This window comes from Rhamphochromis longiceps, linkage group LG3 (genome assembly GCF_057381845.1).
Source record: "Rhamphochromis longiceps isolate RC_006_pf linkage group LG3, R_longiceps_female_GT1.1, whole genome shotgun sequence".
Classification (NCBI taxonomy): Eukaryota; Metazoa; Chordata; class Actinopteri; order Cichliformes; family Cichlidae; genus Rhamphochromis; species Rhamphochromis longiceps.
The window spans coordinates 22,802,027-22,826,283 of record NC_140559.1 but is presented as its reverse complement, the minus strand read 5'-3'; the positions used below and the strand labels follow the sequence as shown (position 1 = coordinate 22,826,283).

General features: G+C 41.8%; 1 protein-coding gene, 1 long non-coding RNA gene and 1 pseudogene across 5 annotated transcripts in view; 1 reads left to right on the top strand and 2 right to left on the bottom strand.

Moving 5' to 3' along the window:
- LOC146673465 (junctional adhesion molecule-like) overlaps window positions 1-24,257 on the bottom strand; it is an 82,886-nt pseudogene that overhangs the window by 34,427 nt on the left and 24,202 nt on the right. The gene's annotated exons all lie outside the window — the stretch shown is intronic.
- LOC146673468 (uncharacterized) lies at window positions 714-10,266 on the top strand. Its single transcript, XR_014910479.1, has 4 exons — window positions 714-1,089; window positions 4,195-4,299; window positions 8,511-8,586; window positions 9,299-10,266. It is a non-coding gene; the product is annotated as an uncharacterized LOC146673468 (long non-coding RNA).
- On the bottom strand, window positions 12,773-16,220 carry LOC146673467 (uncharacterized). Of its 3 annotated transcripts, none has more exons than XM_085401815.1 (4): window positions 16,067-16,220; window positions 13,976-14,314; window positions 13,401-13,757; window positions 12,773-13,300 (listed from the first exon to the last, which is right to left on the bottom strand). In XM_085401815.1, exons 1-4 carry the CDS (start codon window positions 16,203-16,205, stop codon window positions 13,107-13,109), a joined length of 1,029 nt encoding a protein of 342 aa, XP_085257941.1. In that variant the 5' UTR covers window positions 16,206-16,220; the 3' UTR covers window positions 12,773-13,106. The 3 variants fall into 3 exon arrangements, with proteins under 3 accessions (XP_085257941.1, XP_085257942.1, XP_085257943.1); XM_085401816.1 differs by lacking the exon at window positions 16,067-16,220 and adding an exon at window positions 15,267-15,451; XM_085401817.1 differs by lacking the exon at window positions 16,067-16,220 and adding an exon at window positions 15,351-15,451.

Genomic DNA, 24,257 nt, shown 5'->3' with positions numbered 1-24,257 from the left:
TCTTCTGTCCTGACTGAGCCGTGATGGTTTCCTGGTCTAAAAGATGAAACAACAGAGAAGAGAGGAAGCGGTCACTTCTACAGCAGCCAATCAGGGTGAGGAACAGAGACAACTGCTCTCTCCTTTATGCTGGTTGAATCACATAAACATGACCATAGACCTGTTAAAATCTGCTAAGGAACCACAGAATTCAGACGAACAACAAAGCAATAAAGCAACAAAACAAAACAACTTGTGTTTAGCTCCCAGTGTCAGAAATAGAACAAAAACACAATCTGAAAAGATTTATTAAAAAAGGGAAAATAATTTTTTGCAAACGGCTTTGAACAGCTGCTTATTTGTTGTTTTGGTTCTTATGCTCAGAAACATGTGATGTTTGTCGGGTTATTAAGTTGTGACCACATGATTAAATAATGATAATAAGTTTATGTCTGTGTAGGTTTTCAGACATCCTACCTTAGAATATAAAGCGCCTCGTGGCGACTGTTGTTGTGATTTGGCGCTATATAAATAAAACTGAATTGAATTGAAAATGTGTTGACCAGGCCAACATTCGTTAGTTTTTGCTCCTGATTTCACCATCAGCTCTTCATCTACTACACTGCTCCCTCTGAGAAATCAGTGTCAGATAGATGCAGGTGACGGGGCTGACTAAATGATGCAATGAGCTCCATACATCAGGCCCACGACTCCGTGCCAACCGGGGAGCGCTGTAGTACGTACCATACTGTACACTGCCCCTATCGGTCATCGGCTCGCTCTGCAGGCACACAGGGAACGCGCTTCCGCTGCAATCTTTGTGAGCTCGCTACACGGTTTCTCTCCGTGAGAAGAGAAGCTGTTTGTGTTATTAACGTTTGTGTTATCGTTCGTGGACGGTGGAAAACAGCTTTGCTAGAAGCTTTAAACAAGGATGCCCTTTACTCGAAAACGACGTGGGCTTAACTTTGGATATTGGAGCCTGTTTTTAATCGTGACGTCGACAAAAACGAAGCTTATCAGCAGCTTTCACCGTCTTCATGTTTGCTGACGTGTGGGATCAGGCACAAAGGAGCTGCTAGTATGTTTTTAGAGCCTCTGCATGTCGGGGTAAGTAGAACACAGACACGCAGATTCATAAGAAGGTCGTGTTTCACGTCTGGTTGTAGCGCTGAAACATGGCTGCTGCTCTGGTTGAGCGTTGTGCCATTTATCACCGACGGAGCGTTCCCCAGCGTCGGGAGCGCGCACTGGTCAGGATCCAGGTTACTCCGCTTTCTTTACAACCAGCTAGTCAAGTAGTGATGTTTTAATTTGGTGACAAAGTTACAGTTGGATGTCGTTACATTACCATAAAGTGAAACCTCCTAGAAAAAGAAGTTATAGTTTTAGGAAGTCTTACATCCTTGTTGTTGGTTCAGAGGTTGTTTCAGCAAATTGCTGCGGAAATGTTAAAGTTTGAGTGCATTCTCAAGTGAGGGATTACTTCTTATTGGAACAGGAGGAACGAAGCCCAAATATCAACAGGACCTATTTTCTTTTATCCCTGACCTTCGCTGTCATCCAGTTTCTGGATGGGGAAAACTCAGATAAACTTCACTACAGTGATGTTCTCAGCAGGTACTTGATGCGAGACAAAAAATGACTGTTCCTTAACCAGGCTCTGATGGTTAAATAATCCACACACAGTGCGCGCAAACAGTGCTGCAGTTGTGCGTCTCCTCGAGTTTTAGTACTTCTTTAGTGGCTTGGTTGTTCTCCTGAGATAACGCTGTGATTTGTGCGCCGGGGTGAAGCCAGCCGACCTGTTACTCGCCGCGACCATTAAGCCTCGCGGTAGCGCTTCTCCTCCTTCGCTGATCGCTACGGAAGCACGACATCGTGTCGAAAAGTCAGTTTCGAGCTTTTTATTCTTAATTTTCTCCCGTACCAGAGCACTGCACATGCTAATAGCATTATATTAATCCCAACTTCGGGTTTGCCTGATTAAAATCCCCTGTCATGTGAAAGTAATCCGGGACAGTCCGCTTTTTCTCCGCCACTCTTGTTTGCACCGACAGGCTAACTTTAGCGTGACGTGTCGCCTTGCTGTCGCTAGCTCGGTGGGTAGCTGTGTTTTGATTGAAGAGAACGTTTTCTGTTTTCTGAGGTTTCAGCCGAAAAACGATGTCCATCATGTCTCGGTGGCTCTAACAGTAATCACTTAAACTACACACAAATGCCAACACTAAGCAAAACACACAGAAAACTCGCACCACACAGAGCCGCTTCTACTTCGCAACTAGCGAGCTAACTTGCGCTCGAAGCCCGGTAACCGGCGAGCTTCGCTAATCACGTTTACGTCCCGGTTGCGTGTGTTTAATATGCCAATAACGGAAAATCAATTCATCAGCAATCTAAGAGTTTCATACTCACCTGTTGATGCAAACGCGAAATAACAGACGAGAAGAATCCCGAAGAGCGACGTACGAACACCGCTACCCATCTTGTCGCCGTGAAGACGTTCGCTCGGGACGGTAACGGTGCCAAATACGGTTGTGCCCCGAACTGGTTTCCTGGTTTCCGCATTAAAATGATTGGCCGTATTTACATTGTTGTAAATGACTTGTTGGTGTATATGTGAAACGTGTCAAATAACGCAGGATTTAAGATACTTTGCAAAACAGCTAATTTCTAAATTTTATATATAAATCGTAATAAATCATGTTCACTGAACTCTACTTACCAATATAAGTAAAGACAATACACATAAAAATAAATAGAAACATTGGAAATGACTTCTGTTTAAATGATCAGTTTTGTAAAAACTCCAATAATCCATAAATACATTGATCGGCTCTACTTTCTAAAAGACTGTATGTTTGTTATATTTATTAATAACTGTTCATTTGTTTGTTTGTTTTTTTAAACATTGCAGTCAGATCCTTAAATGTGTTTATATATGTTGATAAAACAGAATAAATTTTCCACAGTCAGTTATTTTATACCTAATATTTTGTCTTCATTGTGTTTTCAGTCACATCATAATTGAGTTGTTGAAGACTTTCAGAAAGGACAGAATGAGGCTGACAGGTGAAAATCGATGATGACAGCTTAAGGATTCACTGTCGTTAACATAAGTGCACTGACACTTAATAATAAAAACAAAACTGCAAAATTAGAGTCCAGATGAGAGTTACAGCTGACATAAGTGACATTATAACTTTTATTTATTATTTTTATAGTTTACATGTTGTGTATATTTAAAGTACCTAAATCTATTTTTAAGAGGGCCACATGGTGACACCCAGGCTTTGCATCCACCACCTGGTCTCTGTGGGGGGTTTGCATGTTCTCCTTGTGTTTGTGTGGGTTCTCTTCAGGTTCCTCCCACAGTCCACAGACATGCAGTCAGTGGGGTTAAGTTCACTGGTGATTCTGAATCGCCCAGAGGTGTGAATGTGAGTGTGAATGGTCATCAGTACCTGGTACCAGGTATTTCTTTAGTACCTGCTCGGCCGGGTTTCCAAGCGATCTGAGCAGGTACTAAACTGTGATGTCACCGATTGGCTGGTCGGTGACGTCGCTCGATGAGTCGTAACAGCGTCATGTGTCCCTGAGACAGACTGAAGTGGATGAGAGTGGATGGGTTCATTTTAGTTTAAACATCTAATGTGAATGTGAAGAGAAAGCAGCACTTCTTCTTCATGTATGCAAAGCAGAAACCGCAGCCTGTTATTTAAAGAAGTAAACAACATGTTTAAGCTTTTCATATATATGTTCATCTGTATATGTTGGCTTTGTACAAACATCACTTCTCTGTTCCTGACATCAGCATTATAAATCCAGGGATGGAACTTTTTTCACTAGTAGGATAAGAAATTGTTGGAGGACTGCTGCATTTTCTTCTTTTTTCTCCAACTCTTAATATTTCCAATGTTTTATTCTTTAAGAAAATGATTCATAAACACAAAGTTTTTCCTTGTTAGAAAGTCTAACAGGGGTACGCAGGTGATGCTGAAGAGGTTCATCAAATGGACACTGGTGTAACATCCGTGATGTCGATCAGACGTCCATCTTGGAAATATTCTTTAAAAAAACTATCTGTGTGTTTTTGTAGCAACTTTAAGTAACAGGGCGTCCATACCACGTGTTAGAAGAGAGTAACCGTTACAGTGTGTTAATAGTTGTATATATTTCTAATGTATCTGACCTCGACTCTCTTTGTACCAACAGGAAGGAGGAAGAGGGCAACTTTACTCGGTGTCAGAGACAGAAATGAGAAAAAGCTGAAATGAGTGAGAAGGACGATGAAGGAAACATCTGTGCTGTGTCTGCTCTGTAAGTAGAATCTCTGTGTTTGTTTGAATTCTTGTACTTTGATTGATCTGGTCCTGCACTACAGAGAAAGTTTATTATACCCAGGGTATATTTCTGTTATTCAGATTAGTTGACGCTAACATTGGTAATCAGGATATTCTGTCATATGAAGCTGATATGAGTTGATAAAACTCACTCAGTTAACCCGGGGTTTCCCTCCCTGCACCTCCACATGTGCTGTTTTCACACAGTTATGGATAAATGTATCAACATCAAAGAGACTGTCTGCTGCTGATGAAGTGTGTGTGTGTGTGTGTGTGTGTGTGTGTGTGTGTGTGTGTGTGTGTGTGTGTGTGTGTGTGTGTGTGTAATATACAGTAATGTAGTACTAGCAAACCCAGTACTGTACCAGTACTCTGTTGTTTTAGTCGAGTTTTATTGTCAACCAAACAATACACACTCGGGTAACAGTGGGACAAAACATCCTCCTTCAAAGGTGAAAAACACTGTAAAATGACATGAAAATATAACAAATTCAAATATACATGTTTACAACTATACAGAAGATAAACTGAGAATAAGTTCAACAGTATTGTGCTTGGATAGAGAGAGTAAGGATGAGGGCTGTTCGATATAACCAGATATATCGTTTCAGTTTACGCTATCGTTTGTTTCGTGGTGTCGCAAAATAAACTGTTTACGTCAATATTTTTTCATGGTTTTGACGGTCACTGTAGTGGCTATGTTCATTTCTTTCTCTTATATTTAATATAACCACACTACGGACGCACAAGCGCCTGTTTTTATGCGTTGTCGTTAGCAACAACAACTGTAAAACCATCGTGTGTCCGCTTGTTTATGTTCCACATAAACCTTTCACAATAAAGCTCAAGATCCTGTTGAGACTTCTCAAAATAAACTGAATCACGTGATAGACTATGCAGTGTTTACGGATGAGAAGCAAAACAGCTACAACTTATGTCTAAAAATGTATCGTTTCATCGGTTAAAACACTCGACTCCAGCTACACGACGTGCAGCTGGAAACACTTCAAGCAAGTCGAGCTGCCCGAGATTCACAGAATTTACAGAAAATGTTACATTTTTGTGATTTATATCGTTATCGGACGATAGATGTTTTATATCGGGATATGAGATTTTGGTCATATTGCACAGCCCTAGTAAGGATAGAAAAGGATGATAATACATAAATACAATAGTACACAGAATAAATGCACTGCTCCAAAAACAAAGGGAAAACTTACACAACACAATGTAACTCCAAGCCAATCACACTTCTGTGAAATCAAACTGTCCACTTAGGAAGCAACACTGATTGACAATCAATGCCACACACTGTTGGATTAGACAACAGGTGGGAATTATTAGCAAGACATCCCAATAAAGGAGTGTTTCTGCAGGTGGTGACCACAGACCTTCTCTGTGCTGATGCTTTCTGGCTCATGTTTTGGTCACTTTTCAATGCTGGCTGTGATTTCACTCTAGTGATAGATTGAGACGAAGTCTACAATCCACACAAGTGGCTCAGGTAGTGCAGCTCATCCAGGATCACATCAATGTGAGCTGTGGCAGGAAGGTTTGCTGTGTGTCAGTGTAGTGTCCAGAGCATGGAGGCGCTACCAGGAAACAGGCCGGAACATCAGAAGGCCGTAGGAGGGCAACAACCCAGCAGCAGGACCGCTACCTCCACCTTTGTGGAAGGAGGAACAGGAGGAGCACTGCCAGAGCAAAATGACCTCCAGCAGGCCACAAATGTATACATGTCTGCTCAAATGGTCAGAAACAGACTCCATGAGGGTGGCATGAGGGCCCGACGTCCACAGGTGGAGGTTGTGTTTACAGCCCAGCACCGTGCAGGACGTTTGGCATTTGCCAGAGAACACCGAGATGGCAACTTTGCCACTGGCAATGAAAGCAGAATCACACTGAGCACATGTGACAGACGTGACAGAGTCTGGACACAGCGTGGAGAACCTTCTGCTGCCTCCAACATCCTCCAGCATGATGGTTTGGCAGTGGGTCAGTTATGGTATGGGGTGGCATTTCTTTGGGGGGGCTGCACAGCCCTCCATGTGTTCATCAGAGGTAGCCTGACTGCCATTAGGTACTAAGATGAAATCCTCAGACCTCCCTGTGAGATCATATGTTGGTGCGGGCAGCTCTGGTTTCCTCCTAATGCAAGACAATGCTGAACCTCATGTGGCTGCAGTGTGTCAGCATTTCCTGCAGGACGTCATGTCTCGCTCCGTCCACCAACTGCACCACAGACTGTCCAGGAGTTGGCAGATGCTTCAGTCCAGGTCTGAGAGGAGGTCCATCAGGAGACCATCCACCACCTCATCAGGAGCATGTCCAGGTGTTGTAGGTCATACAGACACGTGGAGGCCACACACACTGCCGAGCTTCACTTTGACTTGTTGTAAGGACATTACTGTAGAGTGTTTTTCCTCTTTGAGTGTGACTCCAAATCCAGACCTCCATGGGTTGCTACATTGGATTTCCACTCATCATTTTGTGTGATTTTGTTGTCACCACATTCAACTATCTAAAGTATTTAATGAGAATATTTCATTCGTTCAGATCTGGGATTCTTATCTTTGAGTTCCCTTTATTTTGAGCAGTGTGCAACACAGACAGAGTCAACAGTGTTGGAAATGAGAGGACCTTCAGTCGTCTCAGGAAGGAGTGTGTACTATATTACTCTTTAGGACATTAGTCCTTCGCTACACCAACGAGTCCTCAGCAGCTGTTTATTTATTGATGGTACGACTTATTTTATTACAACACTGGTAGAATAAACAGTTTTTACTGAATAAAGTTACAAGTTTAAGAGTCAGTAACTCACTTTAAATATTGTTTGTATTTGATATTGATTGAGCCTCGTCTTCATATTTGCTGCAGCCATGATTGTGACCCTTCTGTTATAATCCTGACTTCAATAATATGAAAATTATTTAAACATTATATTTAGAACAATGTAAATGTGTGAAATGAAGAATACATTGAAATGATATAAATAATGTAACGTCAAAGATGAATTATTGCTATAGAAGATTTAATACTTAACTGGTTGCTTCATGAAGGCTGAATATGAAATATTTGCTCTGTAGGACATAACATAGCATCTATAACACTTTCTAACAAACAAACATATTCTAATAATAAACTAAACAAAGGAATTCACTTTCACTCGTTCATCAGTAAAGTCAGAGGTTGAGCTGGAGCTCGTGTCCCGTCACAGCCGTCGCTCACACCAGATGTGAGAGTAGTGCGTTTGTTCGGTGCAGCATAACAAACTGGCTAATTAAAGTCTATGTTTACACTTTTTATTGGAATACTTTATTTAATTCTATATGAGTAACAATAACAAAGTGAGCTGCACTGAAAACAGGTGAGCGTGTCAGTGTTCACAGTAATATTCACAGGAAATCTTAACACTTGTTAGACTTTTTAAGCCATGAGGAGGTTTTGCTAAACTCAGAATCTCCTCTAAGCTGCACTCTGACAACAGTCCAGCTCCATCAATGATCCCATTGTAGTTCTTATTTCTTACATGATGTTTATAGTGAGTGGGCTTCTTTGCATGCTGCTCAGTGTCTTTGTCCCTTTGATGGGGTGTTGTTGTCACCCTGCTGGGTCCATAGGAGCCTCTACCAGGAGGCTGAGGGGCAGCGTTGGAGGTCATCAGTGTTTTTAGCTTGAAGTTAGCAGAGAGGCTAAACTTGACTCTGTTGCATTATAGAGACAGAAGTTTAAATAGTGTTTAACAGGACAATCGAGGCTAAAATGGTTTAAAAGATGAACTCATTAAAAAACACTAACAAATCTTCATGATTCAAATACTGAGAAGCTTCAACAACAAATATGTGTTCAAGCCAGCATGATGTTTGCTCCTGTAACTGATTGTTTTTCCATCTTGTTCTCTGAATATGTTACCAAAGGCTCCATAACTAATGTCATTCATTTTGTTTCTTATCATTGAAACTGTTGTAGAAAATCCACTTTGTTAAGAAAACAGAGAAGCGACGTCTTTATATGAGACTTCAGAAAAATGTTGTACAAGACAAACTGAACAACATCAGAGCGACATCACGACTTCCTGTAACTTTTCTCTGTCCAGCTAAACATGAGTACCTTCCATTTTCTCCTGCAGAGGATTCTGGGTAAAGTCAATCGTGCACTGACGTCCTGTGTGTGTGTTTTATTGTGCAGATGCAGCTGCAGTCGGCTCAGCAGTGAGAACTGAAGACGTCAGTCAAAGAGAAGGAAAAACAGTCAGAGCTGAGAGGTACAGCTGCTCTTCTTTTAGTACAAACACCATAAATCTGTTGCTCACAATCAAACTTTATTGTATGTTTAAGTTTGTGTCACTTTTCAAACCATCGTTACGAGTGCTTCCCAGAGACGATGAGTGAAAGAGCAAAGAGTAAAATATGAATCAAACTACAGCCACACAGACTCAAGCGTCATGTGGTGAATAACTTCCAACAGCTGGATGAATAAGATGAGTTAAAGTTTATATATTAGTCTTTAACAAGGATTTAAAAGACGACACTGATGAGGCGAGCCAGATTTCTTCAGGCAGGTCGTCCCAGGATCGAGGAGTCCTCACAGCAAACATTCAGTCGTCTTTAAGTGTGAGCTGGGAACAGTGAACAGGTTTGTGGCTGCAGCATCTCAGGATGTACACACTGACTGGGACACAAGCACCAGTTCCACTAAATATTCTGGTGCCAGTAACCTGTTAAGATGGAGCAATTTGATGTTATTTAATCAGTTTATTTTTCATCCTGCAGTTAAAATGTATCAAAACAAGATTGTGTGTCTCTGCAGATGCTGTGATCTGACACACCTGCACAAAATGTGTCAAAGTTCAATAAGTTACATTATTGTAACTGTGATGCGTTCACTGACATGTCCTGATGCTTTGCTGTTTATAAAGAGAACAGAGAGGCTCTGCTTTGTGCTTATATTCTCCTCCTGTGTGTTTGTGTGTGCAGAGTTTCTACCAGAGCCAAATGTCATCTACTCCTCACTGAAGTCGTCCACCAGTCCAACCACTGGGATCCAGCTGCTGCTCTCTAACTGGTCCCCACAGCAGCTCAGACCTGACACATTCACTGTAAACACACTGGTTTATATTCTGTTTGTTCTCCTCATGAAGGAACATGAATTCTTTGGAGTCATAGATTATGAATTTATATTTTTCTCTTATTTTAACAGCTACAGGTGTGGTTTGTAATACGATGGAGATCCTTTACTCCATTATTAAACAGCCTTCATCTACAATGTGTTAGACGTTTCTTTGAGTGAGATTATCTTGAACACAGTCATGTGTTTATATTAGTGCCCTCCAATAGAATTGGACTATTAAACAGCTCGATGACAGACTCACTGCGCATGCTCGTTAGTGCTGGTGCTTGTATTCACTGACCCACAGATTTGAAATCAGGATGTTGCTCACAGATACGAACAACATTTGTGTCTCTGAGCAGATTTTACCAACCACTGTGGAAATTCACGAGACTGTAATAAGTGCATTGATGCTTATTGCTGCTCTGTCAGCAGTGAGGGCTGGAGGCTTGTTTTCACCAGAAGTGACCACCAGAAATATCACAGTGACAGGTAACAAGTGTGAAGTCACCTGAAAGTGGACAATAGTTTAGGTGGGCATTATTTGAAAGGTTTATTTGTGTTTGTTTTTTAAAACAAACAAAAAACCTTTTCTTTAATGAGAAAGTGGCTTTTTAAGTGGCTGCTGGGTCAAGATTATGTGGTCTGTGCTGCCACCTACTGACGTTGAAGTGTAACAACACTGACTCCGCACCGCTGAAAATTCAATGTTTCCACTTTGTGAATGTGCAGCAGCTGTTTCCTGTCTGATATGGAGGAGACGTCACACTAACAGATTTAAACTTTACAAAATGTCTTCTGTAAATACTTTTTACAGGCTTGTTCACACCTGCTCATCACACAGGATCAGATTTTCACAATAAAAGCTTGTCACATGTTTTCACTGACACTGAACAGAATATGTTTTGGTTCATGTGGACGTGAGAGCGTCACACAGCTGGTCTGTGTTCTTTTTCTTACTGATTTTCAGGTGTAAATAAATTCATTTTAAGACATTTTAACTTTATGACTTCATGAAATGATGGTGATACAAATGCAAAAATTCATATCTTTGTTTTCATCCATGGATCGATCCAGACAGGTGGAAAGACTGTTCAATATTTGGAGTCACGATGGAGAAATGTTTTAACCACCAGGGTAGTGACTCGGTCACATGAATGAAAACAATAGCTAGAGCAGGGAGCGATACCAGAGTTCACTGTGAACTGGAAAAGTTCAAATCCCAATAAATAAAGCATGTTGGGGGGCGGTCGTGGCTCAAGAGTTGGCAGTTCGTCTTGTAATCGGAAGTTTGCTGGTTCGAGCCCCGGCTCCAACAGTCTCGGTCGTTGGGTCCTTGGGCAAGACACTTCACCCGTAGCCTACTGGTGGTGGTCAGAGGGCCCGGTGGTGCCAGTGTCCGGCAGCCTCGCCTCTGTCAGTGCGCCCCAGGGCAGCTGTGGCTACAATGTAGCTGCCATCACCAGTGTGTGAATGTGTGTATGAATGGGTGGATGACTGAATGTAGTGTAAAGTGCTTTGGGGTCCTTGGGGACTAAGTAAAGCGTTATACAAATACAGGCCATTTACCATGAAAAGCACAGCAGTAACAGCAGTCACACTTTGCATTGTTTTTAACACTTCAGTTCTTTGTGTGTTAGAACTCCACTAAAAAAACACGAGCAGTGGGGCTCACAGGCCGGTCGTCTCCTTCTGGTAACCGAGCTCACTGCAGGCAGACGGACAGACCCTTGAGTGGAGCGGACACTCGCTGCGCTTGGTGCTGAAACATCTGAGCCCCACTCTGAGCTTCAGCACCAATGAACCCACAGACAAAGTAATAGTCCAGTCATCATCCTCTCAGAGTGCAGGCGGCCTTGACTCTCAGTTACACCTCAGTGCTCTGAGGATGAGGTCAGCGCTCAGCTGCTGGGGCCTACAAATATGTACATTACACACTTTAAATAGAAATAAGTTTCTCATCCATCAGTCATAAAATCATTGTATAATCCACACTGATGTCTATATCACAGCCAAATGTGGGCCAAGAAATATGTATGTGTTGATTGGATGGGTTGTTACTGACATCTGGTGTTACCATATAAATATAAATAAATATATTTTCTAAGAATATTTGTAATCTGTGTTTAATAATCTTATTTTACCAGCTGTACATAACCAACACATTTTACCTTACTACAATGACCCTGTGCTATCAGAACCCTTCTTCACAATGGTTATGATTATTATTCTTTATACTGATATATTCAAAAGCTGGTGAAAATACACAGGAGGAGTCAAAAGTGCTGATCAGACCAGTCACAGCAGCAGGCTGTGTCAACTCAATGTGTTGTTACATCAGGTTACATGTAATGTCACAGCGTAGATTTCCCACTGAAGCATAAACTGGGAATGAGAAGTGAACCATCTTATTGCAGTAAAACCAGGGTTAACCCTGAAGTTACCTGGATGAGACTAAATCCTGGTTCACAGTGCAAACCTCTGATCACCGATGATGGAGGAGAAGAAAAACAAATCAGGCTGAATGTAAAACATTTGCTCTGCAGGACTGAGGTCTTTGTTATCACCACTGGGTGGTGGCACTGGTGCCTCACAGCAACAAGGTCCTGGGTTTGAATCCATCATGAATTTTACACCAAACACAACATGTTTGTCATGTATATTTGTTACAGGGCAAGTTTAAAAATTGTGTTTTGGGACTTTTTGCAATGCACTTGGTGTGTAAATGCCTCAAGTCTTAATCTCAGGATATAACTCAAAACTTTATTTATAGTACTTCTCATACAGTAAGGAAGCCACTCAAAGTGATGTACACATTAAAAGCAGAAAAAAATATACATGCATCACCTTCACTACACCCTTTCATCACCCCTCCATCCCCACTCCCACACCCAGACATCAGACACTCATCATACAGAAACACAGGAGATTAAAAAGAAACAATAAATAACATTACAAGGCTACTAAGAATAGATTAAATATAATAAAAATGGAATAAATAAATGGTGCAAAAAAGGAAATAAATGAATAGTAAATTACAATAAATAGACACACAAAACCATAAAATGGCAAACTAAAAAGAAACAGGCAGCATGATAAATAAAAGATGGTCAACAGTCTCCTGTCCTGAGGGCTCTGAAGTGCTCGTAGCATAAAAGCAAATCAGAAAGATGAGAAGGTCCTGAAACGCTAAAAAGCAGTAAATGAACCTTACAGACGACTCTGACTGGGAGTCAATACAGAGACTGTAACATTGGTGTAATTTGGGCTCTGGAGCCGAGCTTTGAAGCAGCTGCAGCAGTGACAAATTTTTTTTTTGAAAAACTAGAAAGATGAACATTGCAGTAATCAATCCTGCAGTAGATGAAAGCAGGAGTCAGTGTCTCTGCGTTGACCTGAGAGAGAGAGGCTGTTGCTACAATATTCTATAAATATGAAAATCAGTTTTAAAATATTTTTGATGCAAAATTCAAATGTGAGTTCTGGATCAAATAAGACCTGAAGGTTTTTAACCTGCTCACACAGGTTTAGTGGAAGAGTCTGAAGTTTGTTATGAAGTTTCTCTCTGAGCTTCAGAGCTATCGATACGTTTATATATTTTATATGTCAATTCTATAGTTAACCATGTTTAACTGGTTTTAATGTGCTCTCTCTCTCCTGTCATGGTGCTATGTTTCAGACCACTTCCTTTTTTGCTTCTTCATCAGGAGGAGGAGGAAGGGCAGGGTCCTTCTTGTGTTTTTTAGAGATCACAACAGGGAAAACAACAAGGATCACAACAAGTAACAAACCAAAATCTACCAGTCCACCATAATGTCCTCTAGCAACTTCATCTTTCTCCTCTCCATCTGTGGTTCCTCCTGGTGGAGCTGCAGGTGAGAAACATGTGTGAGGTGTCAGCTGATCACATCACTCAGACCAGCTGCTTTCTACAAGGTCTCATCAACACACTCAACTCTACTCACTCACCTGGAGGAAGAACTGTCAGGTAGATGATGCTGATGAGGTCAGGGTCCACATTCGCTCTCTTCCTTCGGTTTGGTTCTTTCATGAAGACACGACACTCGTATGTTCCACTATCAGCAATCGTCACATTGTTCAGAATCAAAGACACGTCTCCATCCTTCATCTGTCTGTCCTGCAGATCCACCCGATTCTTAAAAGATGGATGCTGGTGATCTGGAACAAACTGTTCATCTCTGTACATAAGGACATGTTTTGTCTCCAGGTCAGCTCTGCTCCACTCTACATCTCTGATGTTGTTGTTTGGAGCTCGACATGTCAGACTGACGTTCTGTCCAGATGCAGCTGTGATATTTTTCTGGTCTGAAAGAGGAAACAACACAGAGCAGAAACATACCGTGGAAAAATACCTTTAAATTTTTTACTTTTTTTATATTTCATTTAAAAATCCTTTATAAAGATGTGTTTAAAATGTGTAATGTTCTGTCTGCATGTTTGTCACAGTTAAATGGTTCAAATGAGCCAAACTTTAACATTAGACAGATAACTGATTCCAGACACATTGAGCTCTACTCTCTCACCTGGAGGATCAGAGACACTCAGGTAGATGCTGCTGGAGATCCATGAGCGCGTTTCTCCCATGAAGACACGACACTTGTATGTTCCAGTGTCATTAGTCATCACACCCTTCAGAATCAAAGACACGTCTCCATCCTTCATCTGTCTGTCCTGCAGATCCACCCGGTTCTTAAAAGATAGATGCTGGTTTTCTGGATCAAACTGCTCATCCCGATATGAAAGCACATATTCGTCTCCCAGGTCAGCTCTGCTCCACTCCACTACTCTGATGTTATTGTTGTTTGGAGCTCGACATGACAGAGTGACGTTCTGTCCAGACTCAGCTGTGATGTTTTTCTGGTCTGAAAGAGGAAACAACACAGAGCAGAGAGGTTAAAGGTCAGAGTGTTTAGATCAAACAAATTTTAATATTAGAAAAAGATTATTTATCCAGTTAAAAAGTCGCATTATCATAAAAACTTTGCTTTTTTAAGAGTAATCTGACCAAGAAGCCAGCAGAAAATGCAACAAATATAATAATAATATAATAGTTCTATAACGATATTTTAAGTGGCCAAAAGGGTCTTGACTGTTTATAATGTAGGCACAATAACACAGAGTCATTAAGATGCTTGAAAAACGGTTAATTTTTAACTTTTATTAATACAATCCGTTTGTATATCCTGTGCGGTAAAAGTATATTAGACGTTAAAAGATAAAAACACACTGAAATATTGGCACAGCCCCGGTGAGTTACGATTGAGGCAAGAGTGCGGCCTAACCCACGGGGAGTCATTCTCCTCCACTTTCTTGGCAGCTAGAAGCAACTTTTAGCCAAAATGCGCTGCTCCCACATTTGAGAGGAAATAAAACCCTTGCAGCGTCACGCAAAGCGGGACAGCTGATCACTGTAATCACGGCGCTGTTAGAGAGAAACGGATAAATAAGAAGAAACGGAGCAACTTGTCAAAGAGCGGCTTTCCCTCCAGCTGTGGATAAGACGAGCAGGAAGATAAACGCCAAAACGCGTTTACCACTCATTGTGTCTGAAAGAAACTCTTTCTAAAAGTATATGATTTTTAATCGTGCTGTTGGATCAATGCATGCTGGTCTGAGTAAATGTTAGTAAATAGTTTGCTCCTTTGAGCATGGTCTTCGTGGGTGAAGCCCCTCCCCCCAGCTGGAGATACAGCGTTACTGAAGTAAATGGAGATTTAAGACAGCGGCACCCGAGGCGATTAACTTTAAATCAAAACGCGGGACATGTCTTTCACGTTTGATGCGCGAGAGAAAACAAGCTAATAAAATACCTACAGTGTCGCTCAAAGCGGGACATCTGGCCACACGGCGCTGTTAGAGGGAAACTGATGAATAAGAAGAAACGGAGCAACTTCTCACCTCTAAGAGCGGCTTTCCCTCCAGCTGTGGATAAAACAAGCAGGAAGATAAACGTCAAAACGTGTTTACCACTCATCGTATCTGAAATAAAATCTTTCTGAAGCTATGTTTCAGTGGCGCTGCTGGCGGATTGTTGAGCTAATTAGTAGTTATTTTTAGACTGATGTGGGCCTTTTTTGCTTCTTCACCAGGAGGAGGAGGAAGGGCAGGGTCCTTCTTGTGTTTTTTAGAGATCACAACAGGGAAAACAACAAGGATCACAACAAGTAACAAACCAAAATCTACCAGTCCACCATAATGTCCTCTAGCAACTCCATCTTTCTCCTCTCCATCTGTGGTTCCTCCTGGTGGAGCTTCTCACCTCTAAGAGCGGCTTTCCCTCCAGCTGTGGATAAAACAAGCAGGAAGATAAACGTCAAAACGTGTTTACCACTCATCGTATCTGAAATAAAATCTTTCTGAAGCTATGTTTCAGTGGCGCTGCTGGCGGATTGTTGAGCTAATTAGTAGTTATTTTTAGACTGATGTGGGCCTTTTTTGCTTCTTCATCAGGAGGAGGAGGAAGGGCAGGGTCCTTCTTGTGTTTTTTAGAGATCACAACAGGGAAAACAACAAGGATCACAACAAGTAACAAACCAAAATCTAATCAAAGCCTAGCATAGCCTGTTATTGTGACGGACACATTTTATGAGTGAACTTGACTTAAAGCGTCTTACAGGTTTCTTTGAAAAATACTTTCTTATATCCAGGTTCTTCCTCTTTGCTGCCACCCTCCTCTCCTCCTCGCAGCGCAGGTTTGCCGCTGCTAAAACTAAACTGAGCTCCCTGAAAGGCACAGCCAATCACACTGGCCATATTTGTCACATGACGTAGGACCAGTAGAGGACGTAATTTCATTTAATTCATTCATTTATTTATTCCACACATTGTTCAACAGTGTTTCATTTCCTTCATACAAATCCTCCTTCCCATTATTATAACACCGCACCCATGGGTGAAAAGGAGCAGGAAGAAGAATACATTCTTGTTAGCACCTCCCCCCTACCTGCAATCCAATTATTCTTACATGAGGGCGCCAACAATCCAAAAAACCCTCTAACATGTATCTTTATGTAACAATGCAAACATTTTTCCTTCCACATTTAGCCCAAATTACTTTCATGTTCTTCATATTGATTCATCCTTTTAAGTATCTAACACATTTTAAAACTGTGCATATTTGTACAGCTCTTAAGATCATCTTGAAGAGAATCCATATTCTTACCCTTAACTGTCGGACACATTTGCCTTTGTGTGGTCCTACCAAACTGATGCTTAAAATCAAACTTCCTTCTACTGTCCCCACTTCCTGAACACAATATAAACAATCTTTGTACCTTGTACTGGAATCGGAATCGTGAAAATCTTATCAATACCCATCCCTAGTGGGGACATGTCCCTTCTGTCCATGTCAAATTTACACCCTGTCAGGGATCAACTTTCAGTGACTATTGAAGCATGAACTTAACTCTGAATGTTTCAGGACCGTGTTGAATCTATTCCATGAAGAATTAAGACAGTTTTGAAGGAAAAGGGGGTACATCCAAGGTGTATAATAAAGTGGCCAGTTAGTGTATTGGCGACTGTCAAGCCTTTCAGTCGCCGAGCAGCTGAATAGGGGAATAATGTTGACGCGCCCGCTGTTTAAAACGTAAGTCAAAGTTCCAGGTTAAAACTCCTTTATTTGTTATCAAATCCTTAAAATCCGTAGAAAAACAGTGATCAAAAACATTCCAAGCTTGAGCGGTCAGCAAAAGTCGACTTCCCCCATCACCCACTCATTCACAAAATTTCCCTCGGGCCATGAACAGGTGATATAGCAATCACTATTACTGACACCACGTGACCCAAAGCTACGCCTATCCACAACATTCGGGCCCCTAATTATTACATTTTTACAGTAATAATTACACATCCAACACCATAACTCACAACACACACTTCATCATATCACAGACACCCAGTGAGACAACATAACATACTCAAAAGTCCACCAAAGTTATTTTCTCATGTCTTCTCTTCTTTTCTTCTGTCTGCACATGGTCAGTCAGTCATAGGCCAGAGGTTACCAGCACTTAGCCTAAATATAGTCAGTCTGTGATGTACATCTCATAACATTAAAGTCAATTCAAAGTTAGTTATGTCACACTGTGTCAAAAAAAATGCCATAGTCATGGGTCAGAGGCCTCTTGAAGAAGGCATATCTTTGTTATGGGTCTGCACACATGGCTGGTTGGGGTCTTAATCCAGACCTGATGCACAAGCCCCTTTTCATCTGGTGCAGCTCCGGTGACTCTCCCAATGATCCAGGAACCACGAGGTGCAGAATCATCCACTATAAGGACCACATCTCCAGGAACAACGTTACGTTTAATCCTTCCCCATTTCTGGTGTTGCTGAAGTTGTGGCAAATACTCTTTAGTCCATTTTTTCCAAAACAGGTCAGATATATATTGAACTTGCCTCCATCGTTTACGTGCGTAGAGATCGTCCCTCCGGAACAGGCCAGGTGGTAAAGACGGGTTGGACTTGAGAAGAAGGAGATGGTTTGGTGTTAAGGCTTCCAAATCATTTGGATCGGTGGATTCCAGCGTAATGGGTCTACTGTTGAGGATCGACTCCACTTCACAAAGAGCAGTTTGGAGCCCTTCCTTGTCCAAATGCTGTGTTTGGAGAGTGGAATTAAGGACCTTTCTGACAGAAGGAATCAACCGCTCCCATGCTCCGCCATGATGCGATCCAGTTGGAGGATTAAAGATCCATTTCACTCCCTTCAAAGACACAGCATCAGAGATCTTTTCCTGATTCCACTGTTCCATAGCTCGTCTCAGCTCGCGGTCTGTGCTAGTCCCATTGTCTGAGCGCAGTTCTTGTACCTGACCTCGTCTTGCGATGAAACATCTTGAGGCATTAATGAAAGACTGTGTCAAGAGATGAGGCAACCTCAATATGTACTGCTCTAATTGCCAAACAAGTAAAAATAACACCATAGCGCTTCACAAGACTTCTCCCACGCTTCACTTCAAATGGACCAAAATAGTACACTCCAACAAAGCCAAATGGGGGTTTCTCAGGGGTCACTCTGCTTTCAGGCAAGTCAGCCATCTGCTGCTGGCCTGCAGCTCCATGAAATCTTCTGCAGGTCACACACCTCGACATGATAATAATGAATAATAATAATAATAATGGATTGGATTTATATAGCGCTTTTCAAGGCACCCAAAGCGCTTTACAATGCCACTATTCATTCACTCTCACATTCACACACTGGTGGAGGCAGCTACGGTTGTAGCCACAGCTGCCCTGGGGCAGACTGACAGAAGCGAGGCTGCCATATCGCGCCATCGGCCCCTCTGGCCAACACCAGTAGGCAAGTAGGGTAAAGTGTCTTGCCCAAGGACACAACGACCAGGACAGAGAGCCCAGGGATCGAACCGGCGACCTTCCGGTTACAGATACGATTCCCAAACCCCTGAGCCACGGTCGCCCTTGATGCTTCGAATCAAAGTACCAGCACCAGGAATCCAGTATTTTTGATGCAGCTTTGAGAGTATGTGGTTCCTTCCACCATGACCCACCTCTTTATGAATGTGCTGTAGAATGAGATTAGAAATGTGAAGCTCTTTAGCGATTATGACAGGACGCTTGGAATCTTCTGACATGACAGCCCTACTGAGACGTCCGCCAACCCGCAGCACATCATCCTCCAAAACAGGATTCAACTTATATATGTGGCTGATTCGTTTCACAGACTCTCCCCTTTGGAGACGAGAAATTTCTTTGGCATAACTTTTCCTCTGACAGAACTTAATTATTTGCATCTCAGTATCCTCAATCTCTCCCAATGAAAGAAAGCCATGCCGGAAATAAACCTTATGTTGAGCATCTTCAGACTGAATTGTATCAGATGCAGACTGGAAATGTATCTTCTTGCGATGCAATAGCAATGTCTTGAACCTCAAAATCCAACACATCACCCTGATGAGACAAGTCCAGGATGAGGCACGATGGATTAAAAGGGTCAGAGGATAATCATCATCGTGTGCTTGTAAGACCTCAATGGCAGCAGCCACCTTCACTTCAGGATCTTCATGTGGAAGTTCCTGCAAGTTTTCTGGGTTCACAGGCCAATTGTTCTCTGGCTGTGTAAGAAATGCAGGACCAGATATCCATTCAGTGTCACATAAAAAGGTCTCTGCCTTCATACCTCTGGAGGCAAGGTCCGCAGGGTTGTGTGGTGTTCACATTCCTCCATTGGGAGGCACTAGAAGCCTTGAGGATTTCTGACACTCTGCTCGCCACAAAAGCACGGAACCTGGAAGTCTCATTGTTTATATATTTCAACACTGCAGTGCTGTCCGTCCAAAAGACAGAGTTTAAGAGAAAGTCCATCTTGAACTGCTGTTTCCATAGCTTGTCCAGTGTGACAGCAGAAACTCTGTTGGCAGTAACTGTTGCCAAACATCCTGGCCTTCCACAGCATTCTCGATTAAGTGGCCCATTCACTGTCCAGCCAAGCACAGTCCTAATGGCAAAAGGTCCATCACCGACACTCCGGATGACCTCCAAAGGTTCTAGAGCTCTGGGCATATTCATGCCAATCAAAAGCTCAACATTGGCCTTACTTTCTGGCAAATGAACATGCTTCAAATGTGGCCAGTCATCCAGGTCCTGTTGATTTGGGATGTTACCAATATCTACAGGCATTTTATGCTGAGTGAAGAGGTTAGGCATATCACAGTACATGTCACTGTCCAATCCAGCAACTTCAAGTTCAGGTACAATGAAACTGTCCACCACTTTCTCCTGTCCCATGGTGCGTGGGAGAATCTTTGTCCTCCTCCCAGCAATATTCAGCTTGTCCATAAGACCCACTGTACAAAAGGATGCTGAACTCCCATGGTCCAGAAAGGCATACGTTTCCACTATTCTTCGACCACTCTTTGATTTTACTTTAACTGGCACAATGGCAAGCTTACAGTCCTGTTCACCGGACCCAGTAAGACCACTAGTCTGGATCGTAACAGTGTTGTGATGATCTTGAGCCCCTGTCTGATTCTGTCTCTCGACATCAGAGACTGTTGTGGCGAAGCTACTTCCTTTAGCTCTTAGGTGAGGAGAACGTTTCCCTCCATTGCTGCCCTTGACTGCTAGATGTGTTGCTGGAACGTCACATAGATTTCCAAAGATGGGATCTGTTGCAATTTTAACTTGACGCTCAAGGAAGGAAACAATGTCAATGAATGCAGCTCTGCGATGTTGCCTCTCCTGAATGTCACATGCTACTGTTCGCCATTTGTCTTTTAACTTATATGGCAGTCTTCTAATCACAGCAAGCATATTGGCAGGTGTATTTAATTCAGAGAGATCATCAATCTCTTCCATTGCATTGCAGCATCCACGTAAGAACAAACAATATGCCTGAAGAGCTTTTCCATCTTCTGATCTAATCAGTGGCCATGAGTGAACTTTGTTCAAATAAGCAGATGCAATCACATGTCCATTCCCAAAGTGCTCATACAGCAGAGTCTTTGCCTTTACATATCGAGCACTTCCAGACATATGTTGACAGCTTTTAACAAGTTCATTGGGCTGCCCCTTGGTGTACTGTGCAAGATAATGCAGGCAGTCGCCAGCATCACCAGTCTTTGCTTCTATGACCTGTTCAAACGAGCGCATAAAGGCCTGAAAATGTAAAGGGTCACCATCAAAGGTTTGAATCTCCCTTTTGGGCAGTGAAGAAAGACTTTGCTGATGGACCAACATACAAGTTAATTCATTTTGTTTTTCCATAATGGACAACAGATTTTCATTGGCTACTGGAAGAGCAGCTTGTGGCTTAGGCAAAGGTCGAATTGATCCAAAAGCGTCAGAAGGCCCCATAAGAGCTGGTGCAGGCCTTTCCCTTTTCATATTCTGTTGCACTGTTTTTACTTGAAGCTCTGCATTCCCAGTGATTGCGTTTCCTTTTGTAAGCGTCTGAGGAACAAAAGTCTCTGTATCCGCATTAAGAATTTCAAGGCTGTTTCCCTTTGTTTTAAAATATGATTCCATTCCATTAGATTTCCGTGAAGCGACGCTCCGCATAGTGGATCCAGTTCTCAGCACGTTCACCTTTGCAACAGTTGCAGCTATATCTGCTTCAAGCTGAAGTTGTTCTTTCTTTCTCCTCAATTGTTCCTCTTGTTCTTCAAGAGAGTGTTTTTCTTTCAGCATATGTTGACGTGCGAGCAAGGCGGCCATTTCAGCTTCTGCCCTGAGACGTGCAGATGAAGTAGATGATACTCTTGAGCTTGACCTACTGCCTTGATTTGACACACTGTCGGATGGCAACACGTCATCATTAACATCATTCTGAGGATTAAGAGATGATTGAGGTTCTTTTCCAGTGTGCTCTCGCACCTCCATTTCTCCTCCCAGGGAAGTTTCCTGTGACTGCGCTTTGTCAGATGATGGCCTCCCCGAACGTTTATCAGTTTCAGAAAGCCATATCTTAACATCCTCCATAAACCCTTTATTGTATTTAGCGATGCTTGAGAACCATGTATTTTGTTTATCTTTCTCATCAAATGAGATTAGAGAAAGTAAAGATTCATGCAATGCACTGGCATCCTTAAACAGGTGTGTTAACTCATCAAACTGTTTTTTGACTTGTGAATGATTTTTATCATCTTTCATTAGCTCTTTAAGAGACATAATAACACTTTTCATTTTGTTTACATGCCTTTTCCGATCTGTTTGGATGGTTTCGATTTTGTTTGCAAGAGCTTTCTCAGTGAGGGAAGTTATTCTTTTATCCTTTTCAGTTTTTCCAACAATAGATGCAGCCTGTGATCCACTCATTTTAAGCATTCAACATAAGCAGCATGCCAAAATCCAAAACAAAGGCAACAGCAATTCCTTCAAACTCAGTTGAACGCCTGCAGAGCCACAACTCACACACACCAAATCCAACAGCAAACGTAGCGGTGGGCGTGTCACAAAAACATCTTCGTATGGTCAGAATCCAAACTGCGTTCAAACAAACAACACGCAGCACAAAAACACAGTTTACATACCACCGTCGTCTTCTCCTTATCTGCCAGACTAGCCGCTTTTACGGGTGTAGTGGTGGCGGTGTGTGGGCTCGCGTCGGCGTTTATTCAGCGCTGATTGCGGGACGCTCCATTGCCGTCGCACATTTTTGCTGACAAATATTGGCGACTGTCAAGCCTTTGAGTCGCCGAGCAGCTGAATAGGGGAATAATGTTGACGCGCCCGCTGTTTAAAACGTAAGTCAAAGTTCCAGGTTAAAACTCCTTTATTTGTTATCAAATCCTTAAAGTCCGTAGAAAAACAGTGATCAAAAACATTCCAAGCTTGAGCGGTCAGCAAAAGTCGACTTCCCCCATCACCCACTCATTCACAAATTCCCTCGGGCCGTGAACAGGTGATATAGCAATCACTATTACTGACACCACGTGACCCTACGCCTATCCACAACATAGTGTATGTGCTGCACATCACTGACATCGCTCATTATTAAAAGATAACAGCCAGTAGGTGGCAGCAGAGGAGCGTCAGTTTGTCCAACACAGATGGTTTTCATCTTACCTTAAATGTCACAGGAGGACCAAAACTGTAGATACGAGGTTAGAAGTGAAAACAAACTCCAAAATCACTGCCGTGAATCTAATATAATCTAAATATTAAAAAAAGATCATGAACACTGATATCTCTGAGATCATGAACATGTAAGTTTAGTGGAGCCTTAACAAAACTGTTTGTGATGCAGTTGGTAAAACATCATTTCACTGACATCACTTTAACATGAGATTTGAAGCAAGGACGTCTCATTTTGACTCCTGTCTCTTCCTCACCTCATCGTATGTGGTGGGACACGAGGAGAAGGGTGGAAAAAATAAATAGCATGAAGCCTTTTTATAAATGCTTGTCATATTCAGAGGCATAACATTGATCTTTTATTAATTTTCATTCATTCAGAATATATATATAACCTCAGATGGAGATTTGACTCTCATTTCACTGTGAGTCATTGTGAGACAGAGGTGAGAGTTAATGTGGATACAGCTGTTTGTCTACAACACAGACTTCATTTTGTTTAATATAAATCTAATAAAAAATGTAGAAATAACAATAAACTTTGTTAAAATCAGTTTAAGAGAGAGAAATATTTAGTCTCCATCCACAGATTTGGTTCTTCAGCTACAACCAAGTACTGTCTGTCTAACTGAGACACAGAGGCTGATGTGAAGAACTCTGTGGTTTGCCGATAAACCACAAACTCTCGGAGAACAAATGACTCAGTGCTTTCTTAACAAATACAACATTTGTGGTCCTGGATAGAAAATATTCTAGTCAGTATGTGACACCGTCAAACCACAAACTGATCATGATAGAAGTGAAGTCCTCTGTTTGATGTGCTGTTTAACAGGGACGCCCCCGAGAAAATCTCGGTAAGAAATGAGACACTTGTGACTGCTCCACATCAGGACCTGCCCAACATGATCAAAATATGTTTGAAAACCAAATTCTATTCCTAAGTTTTTAAATCAGAATAAGTTCTTACTACTTTTGTCTTATTTCTTACTCAGATGTTCTCATTTTATGCTTCTCTTCTTACATTTTTACATGTCTTCAAACATTTTAAACTGTTTTAATTATTTGAAATGTACAGCACTTTGGCCAAGAGTTGCTGTTTTAAATGTGCTGTTTAAATTACATTTTGACATTCTGCAATTAAATGACAAAACTTACATTAAATAGCAAGTAAAGATGCAATATGACACTACACACACATCTGAGGCCCCTTTTGGCCCATAATCATGTAAAATAACAATAATAATAATAATAACAACAACAACAACA